This window comes from Armigeres subalbatus, chromosome 2, assembly GCF_024139115.2.
Source record: "Armigeres subalbatus isolate Guangzhou_Male chromosome 2, GZ_Asu_2, whole genome shotgun sequence".
In the NCBI taxonomy this organism is placed as follows: Eukaryota; Metazoa; Arthropoda; class Insecta; order Diptera; family Culicidae; genus Armigeres; species Armigeres subalbatus.
The window spans coordinates 151,323,165-151,331,290 of NC_085140.1; the positions used below are offsets into that span (position 1 = coordinate 151,323,165).

The 8,126-nt window shown below is 36.6% G+C and overlaps 1 protein-coding gene across 1 annotated transcript in view; it reads right to left on the reverse strand.

Moving 5' to 3' along the window:
* The window catches only part of LOC134215287 (uncharacterized), a 29,033-nt gene extending 21,608 nt beyond the window's left edge, over positions 1 to 7,425 (reverse strand). The window contains exon 1 of the mRNA XM_062694509.1: positions 7,065 to 7,425. Coding sequence (XP_062550493.1) covers positions 7,065 to 7,137 — 73 coding nt within the window. The 5' untranslated portion in view covers positions 7,138 to 7,425. The remainder of the gene's footprint in view (positions 1 to 7,064) is intronic.
* Between the last annotated feature and the right edge of the window lie 701 nt (positions 7,426 to 8,126).

Sequence of the window (8,126 nt, forward strand, 5' to 3'; positions counted from 1 at the left end):
GCCATATAAACTGTCATACAAACCCGAAACGACTTGTGCACGGTACACTGCCAAAAATATCTATATAAGATATATGTGTCGCCGTTATAGATTTTTGCAATAGCGTCACCCTAATATAATTGATATAGAACCACACATAAATTAAATAATTGCTAATTCGAGACCACACATAAAGTTTATTTGGACATATATTTAATTAGTAGTTCGCGTGGAGAATGGTTATGTGTGCGCTGATATACATCATAAGTTAAATCTATGGATTTTTGCCAATAAATATGTGTGGATTTTTAGTAGTGTAAGCCTCTATTCAAACCAGCCCAAACCATCGGATGACACACAAATTATAAATCACAATCGACTGAGCGTGGCGGAGCAAAATTATTTTTTGAGCCACCCTAATTATTAGTTTGCTGCTGCCGGTGCCGTTGTTTACATTCGCTCCGCGATCAGTTTTTAATCGTTTTTTTCGGGCAAAAATAGCAGTTTATATTAAGTTTTCGGTTTAAACAAGTGACTGATTTCGAAAAGTGATGTTTAATTTGCATTCCATCAACATTTCGGGCTCCTCATGTGCGGAGAAGTGAGTGAAAACTTGATTTTTTCAGTGCCCTTTGAGAAGAAGTGAAGTGCAGTGATGAGCCCACCAAATCGCGAACGGCTAATAAATTGGCACGAAACTGCTGATTCATAATATTATTCGAGCCGAAATGCATAAGACACTTTGGATAAACATGTTCATTATCACGGGAAGTGAATAAATATGCTGTGAGCAGGTTAGTAATTTGAATATTAAACTTTTGTTCGATGCTGTTCGATGCATTCGAATGTTGGTAGGAGAGGAGTGCGGGAGGTGTGGAGTTGGCCCGTGGAGGGTCCGGTGCCATATTGGCGGCCATCGTGGTACTCTTCCAACTATGTCTTTCTTTATTTCCACATCATTGCGGATTTTCCTTCTTTTCTTCTAATATGTTTCAACCAAAACTAGAGTTGGATTTTTTGCCTATTTCGTACACTAAGGTTATATATTCGCTCCAAAACCAAACTTATTTTTTTCTTTAACCTTCTGCTTCCAATGACGTTTTAGACGATTGATTAAACCACATTATAGATGCATTTGGTTGACTCAACTATGTACACCAACAGGCCCAATACCAGAGTTGGATTTTCCGTGATCCGAATAGATCCGAGGGTGATTTTATCCACCAACTAACCAATCCACTTGATCCAACCAGGTCTAATAGCCATTTCGATTACAGATTTGGTCGAAATGACCCAAAAAAATCCGTTTGTTCCGTCAAACCACTGACCTAGCCACGCCAGATTTTGATTTTTTTATCAGACTAGATCCTATTGCGATTCCGAACATTCATCTTGCTTATGATTCGAATTTCGTTAAACAAGCCTTCCGAAGACTTAATCCAGAGTTGAATATTCTTGATCCGTATAGGTCATATCACGATTCCACTTAGTAGTAGCAAAGTAGGATTTTTATGATTAAGACTAGGTCCAATAGCAATTCTGGCAAGCAACCTACTCACCCCAGAATGGGATTTTATGATTCCAAACAGGTTCAGTAGTGGTTCGAAATCATCGTCAGACCCACTATAGAGGTAGATTTTTCTTAATTCACTCCAAAGTTAAATATTATTGACCCAACAAGGTCTTGCAGCGCGTGGGTTCTGAAAAACATCTGTTTTTTATTAGCGTACGTTTTTGACCCTTCCTTCGGAAGTGTCTATAATTTCACTTTGTATGCGTTACGCAGGCGTGTTATGTATTAATCTATCAATAAACCTCTTGAATTATGAAATAAAATGTATGGCAATTGAAGCAAATCCACTTCAATATTGAAAATATAATTACAACAAGTGATATGATATGAAAATATGCTTATTTTTCGGATTTGTTTCAAAGAAACATTTGATTTTAATTGAGGAACAGATGGAAGCATGTACCACAAAACCTTCTCAGAAAAGCAAAAACGTAAAATTTTTAAGGAATTTCACAAATTTCTTTAGTGGAAGCTAGATAACAAATGTGAGCATGTTTTGAGATACTAATAGACCACTTATATGCATGTATATGTGCGTATGTGTGCAAATTCTAGAATTTACTACCATATAAATCTCGCTCATGTTTAAGGTATTAAGCATCATTAGTTTTACAAAATTAGGCAGCCATAAGGCAAAATATATGTTATTATTGAACGCTATTGAGTTTCGTTCAGATCAATGAGTGATTAAGTGAGTTCTGGATTAATTAATATCAAGGTCTTTGGAAATTGCGAGTATACATGCTGCCAGCGTTACGATAGTATCTAACCAACCATGTTACCACATGTTACAATAGCTATTCAATCCGACGAGCGCCTGATAGATAGGCAACCTGACGTACAGTGCGGAAACATTCGTTTTGTTGTCACTCAACCCATGGAATCCGCCTTTTGGTAGGCAATTAATTTGTCATTTACACTTTCAATCGCCGTGGGAGGTTGAGTAGTTTTATCTCGTTTTAAATACTGGAGTTTGAAAATATTTCCTTTTAATTAAGGAAGGGTCAAATTCTCACTGTAGGTGGATTGATCTTGGTTTTTTTGGTAAAATTTCCAGTATTTTCCAAATAAAACAAGCAATCCTTACCGCTTTAATCGTTTTTGATAATAGATTATAAAATCATTAAAAAAAACATAGGAAATATTCATTTATTGCACTACGTAAAAAATAGTGATTATGAACTCCCATATAAACCTTCTTATTTTACTTATTTTTGGTGAGATTCATTCAGTTCTTCAAATACATATGATATTAGAGCATTTTATTTCCCCTTTATCATAGAGGGGCGCCCGATAAAGGGTTCGCCAAGGGCGCTGGGAGCTCACGCTACGGCTCTGATTACACGCCAACTTTTATCTACTCGCCGACTGAGTATATATTGCCGTCTATTTTCTGTCACTTTAGCCTTTTTTTGATAACACTTGAATTTGTACTTGTCCCACTTTATCAAGAAGCTTGTAGAATTTCCTTGGAAAAAAAGAGATGACAATACAGTTTTAAGAAAAATATATTAAGCTCAGCCGCTGAGTAGATTGAGTGAGTAGGTATATGCAGTATTTTGAATAAAAAATCGTTTCAGGTGGTTCCAAATGAAATTCCGCGGAATTTTCGCGGAAATTAAACGTAGTGAAATCTGATTTTCTAATTTCGTTTCGTATCGTAAAATTACAAAAAATACGCTAGAAAAAAAATAGCTTCTAACAAAATTTAATGAATTACATATGCAGTTTCTCAAACAAACGGTTCAAATGTAATGAGATATAAACCAGTACTGCTCATGATCACATATTTATTTGTAACACTCGCGTTTTTGATCGATTTGAGAAAGCCTGTGAATCATTAAGAAAGCTCTATTTACTGCATCTAATCCAACAATACTAAAATATGCTTTACTATCTTACTTCTCTGCGGTAAGCAGAAATTTGTTTAATCAGTGTGCGAACGATCATGTTGATGCTGGTCATGCCACTCGAGATAAAAAATTAATGTCTGCATCGAAGAGCAGAAAATTATGTAGTGCAGAATCGATCGTGTTGGGTAGAAGCTTATTAAACTAAGCACAAAGATGTTGCGTTCGATTGATTTGAAACACGGTTTACGTTTTCGTGTTTTCAAAATAACTTCATTTACAATAAATATTTAGTTGCTTACCAAGGTGGATCACATGAATTACTTTTAAAACTAACCAACGATTTCTTTCCCGTGGCGCTCACGGAGGTGCAGAGCATTCCTCGGTCTCTTATTACAATGAGTGTCAAACTACTTTTCCTCTCCTAATCCTAAATTGACTGTAAGGACGTGTCCGGTGTTGGTCATGAATTGGAAACTCCGAAGCAAGTACTATGATTTTTTTTTATCCCAAGAAGATTATTCAATTGGTGAGCTGTGCATGTTTGCTGTTTCTCGCCCAATCATGATTAGCAACTGAGATGTGTACAGCTATAATTTGACTAGTTGCACAATATATAAGGAACATTGCAGAGTCGTAAGCATTTCTAGATCTTAGCATGGAATATGCAAAAATAATCAAAACGGGTTGAAATATCATTAAAATTGCTGAAAGTTCTTTACTTTACTGATTGCTTTTAGCTTATACTGACCATAACAGTTGTTTCTTGCACTTAATTGAAGTCGGTTGATGATGAAAATTTGGCAACAAACGTTTGCATGTCTCATATGCTCAAACACATATACAAGGACAAACAGACAATTGCTCAGTTCGTCGAGCTGATTTCAGGGAAACGGTTCGGCACTTCGTCTCATAGCTCCCATTTCCATCCCATCACAAACAAAGCAATGAAAAGGAATTTGATTTGTTTATTATTTTTGTGATTTTTTTTCAGCAGTGGGCACGCATGTTGACAAAAAGAAGCAACGAAATTGGTGCCGTATTTCCTTGTTTAGCGATGAGATGAATATATGTTCAGTGAGATGGAGATCGGAACTGTTCCCGTATGTTGGACAATTGGTCTCCGAGTGTCCTATAAAAAGTTTTAATTTGGAAGGAAATGAAAGCCTTTTAATACAACTTTTTGTATGAGAAAGGAAAAACTATTTCTTAATACCTGGCAAACTGCTGCCGTAAACACTTTGCGATTACATTTGTGAAATATTTACAATTTGAAATATATAGGGGAGACTGAGTAGACTTGATTCCTTTTCCTGATTTCCGATGTATCACAGTCAAAAGTAAATGAACATACGCGATTTCCACACAGACTCTCTAAGAAAAGTAAAATTCAACTTTACTGATGTATGACGGTCCTTAAATTATTGTTGTTATTGATACACAATTTCGGTATTCTTGTTTATATTGATGAAAACAAAGAAAATGCTTAAAGGGTGCATGCTCAATGTTCTTCCCTACATTGAAGGTTAGTCCTACTAAGACGTTTGCCTCTCCAAAATATTAAATTTTTTGAGATTTGTTTTAACGTAAGAACTGTATCACACACACACAAAAAAACACGACGCGAGACTAGACACAACACTTATGGTCGTGTACAGGACGTGGTCCAACTGTGGGCAGCATCGAGCCCGAAACCGGTCAACAAAAAGGTAAATTATAAAAATCCCTTTTCGTTTGTAAGAACCATAAATGTTGTGTCCAGTCTCGCGTAGCGAAGGAAGAAAAACTGTAGTGCTGCTGTTCCAGTTTCTCATCTCATGGCTATTAAAAATAAATAAAAGTAATGAAAATCATATGTCATATCGGGACTGATTTGCGATTTGGGCGTAACTTATTTTGTAAACAAACATTGCTTCATGAATTCCGGAGAATGCAAGCGTTTTCATCCTAAACTAATTCCCTTATCTGGTAGAGGAAAGCTTAATCTATCGGATCCATACCGTGGTTTCCTCATGAAATGCTTGTTTTGGTAGGAATTCGCCTTCCAATGTTTGTTTACAAAATAAGTTACGCCCAAATCGCAAAGCGGTCCCGATATATTTAAATTAATGGTTTTTCGAAACCATTCTAGGTCCCAAACAACTGTGCAGAATTTGGGCCCGATTGGTTGCTTCCTCGCTTTCCGCATCTGCGAGTTTTATTTTACGATTTTTTCCCGACAACAAGAGAACAATATTACGAATAAACATTAATATATTTAAAAAAAACTCACCAGCACCAAGTCTCGAACATACAATCTTTGAATTTGCAGGCACTCACATTCCGTATACACTATAACGACATGATCTCTAGAGCCTACCAGCAGCTCGGGTTTATTTTCAAAATAACTACAGAATTTCGTGACCCGCTATGCCTTTGATCCCTGTACTGTGCCTTAGTGAGGTTAACACTCGAATCGAATGCCGTTGTGTGGTGCCCGTATCAATCTGCTTGGATCGGTAGGATCGAAGCAATTCAATACAAATTCGTCAGATTTGCTTTACGTGGTCTTCCATGGCGTGATCCTTTAAATTTGTCACGATATGAAGATCGCTGTAAACTTCTTGGAATCGAAACCCTTGAGCGAAGAAGTAAATGCTCACAAGCTGTACTCGTTGCAAAAATACTGTTAGGAGAGATTGATTCGCCAACCATCTGGTATCAATTGTGCCTATATGCTCTGGAGCGGGTCCCTCGACAACGAGAGTTCCTAAGACTTGATGTCAGGAACACTGAATATGGATTACATGACCCAATTAGATTTATGTCAAGGAGCTTCAACGAATTCTACGAGCTCTTCGACTTCAACACATCTGCTGCAACCTTCAAACATAGACTTCAAGTCAGTCGGCATGGGCCCGGAGGTGAGTGAATGTCCATCAACCAGGTTACCATTTTTGCATTCGTATATCATTAGGCTAACACGATAATACTTTTATGCCCAGGGGAGTCGAGACAATTTCCAATCCGAAAATTGCCTAGACCGGCATCGGGAATCGAACCCAGCCACCCTCAGCATGGTCTTGCTTTGTAGCCGGCTAAGGAGGGCCCATCAAGATTTCTACATACAATCAATTTTTATTTTATTTTTTTAACTTGATTGTATGATTTCTACATACAATCAATTTAAAAGTGTAAAGTTCTTTACATATAATTATAGTCCGTAATCATTAGAAAATTTGTATTTTCGAAATAGATGGAAAAAGCAAATCAAATCGATACCAAATGTTTTGCTGTTCGAAAACGATGATTTTTCCTGTTGCTGCACAATGAAGAAACGTATCATAATCCTGCATATTCCGGTTGAATATAAACATACATGCATATGGTCTTCATATAAAATTTTAATTTTCATTTTGTGGAAAATTTAGTAAACGACACAAAACCAATCACTGATTTGTAAAGACGAACCAACTTCGGGCTTAAAGTCGCTATCATAAAGATTATTAAAAAATCCCTGATCAAAAATACGCCAGTTACACTAATTAAAAGCTTCTAATATCACGTTTCATTTATTCTTTTTTCTATAAAAAAAACAGCTCCTGTGATAATCGTGGATATCTAGGGATGATCTCTTTGAACAGGAACTGACTTTAAAGGCGAAAGCATAAACCAAAACATACCTTTATCCGTACTGTGAGCGCTGCCAACGGCTACTAGTGCAACTAGTGCTAATACACATAGATATTGCTTCATTTTGTTATCAAAATTTATAAATATTATTAATCTACTAACGCACGAAATCGTTTAAATAATGAACACAGCAAAGTCTTTTTTTTCTAATAATTCCGTCCGATCGCGGTCACAGTCAAAACGAAACTAAAGTAATATTTTGCGATCCCATTGTATTATCACTTCTTCCGTAAAAACCTGAATTCCTGCTTTTTTTCTTTCTCGCGATCAATATATGTATTAATGATTGTCTCAATTATCTTCGCAGCATCCAGACGAAACACAACAAAACAGTGAAGGCGACAAAATCATACAACATGTATGTAAATTGATAGGGCGGTTTACGTGAACTAGGACTGACTCAGTTTCCAAACGGTACTATATCAGTGACGTTTTAGACAAATGGTATGAATAAAATGATGATAGTTGTATATAAAATACAATCCCGACCTTGCGGCCTACGGAATAACATGTTGTTATTGATGGTCCGATAGTGTGGATTCCCCATCTTGCCCAAGCAAGCGGTTGTACCTGCCCACAAGAGATGCCTTGTGCTCAGCAGCCGGTTTTGGCTCATGTGTTTGCATACAACTGAACTGAACTAGCCCACGGAAGGAAGATACCGAAGAATTCAAAAAGAGGGATCCCCAGAGATGCATGATGTGTGCTTCTATATCAGTCAGTAACCTTATATAGTAAAAAGTAATTCCTTTAGTAAGTTCCTGTATTATTAATTTATGACGAGCATCGGGACTAAACCCGAGGTGCGTACTGTCGACACTGTACATGGCGATAACGTAGTAGTAGCCACAACAAAAAAACAATTTGAATCACTTAGCGGTGATAATAACTTTCTCCTGTATTTTAGATAACGGTTAATAAAGAAAAGGAAATAAGAAGAAAAAATGTATCACTTTTAGAAAAGCATACCCGGTTTGGCTATAATTATAAGAACATACTAACATTTATGTCACATTTATGACAACCTTTAAAAATTCAATAAAAGAATTAGA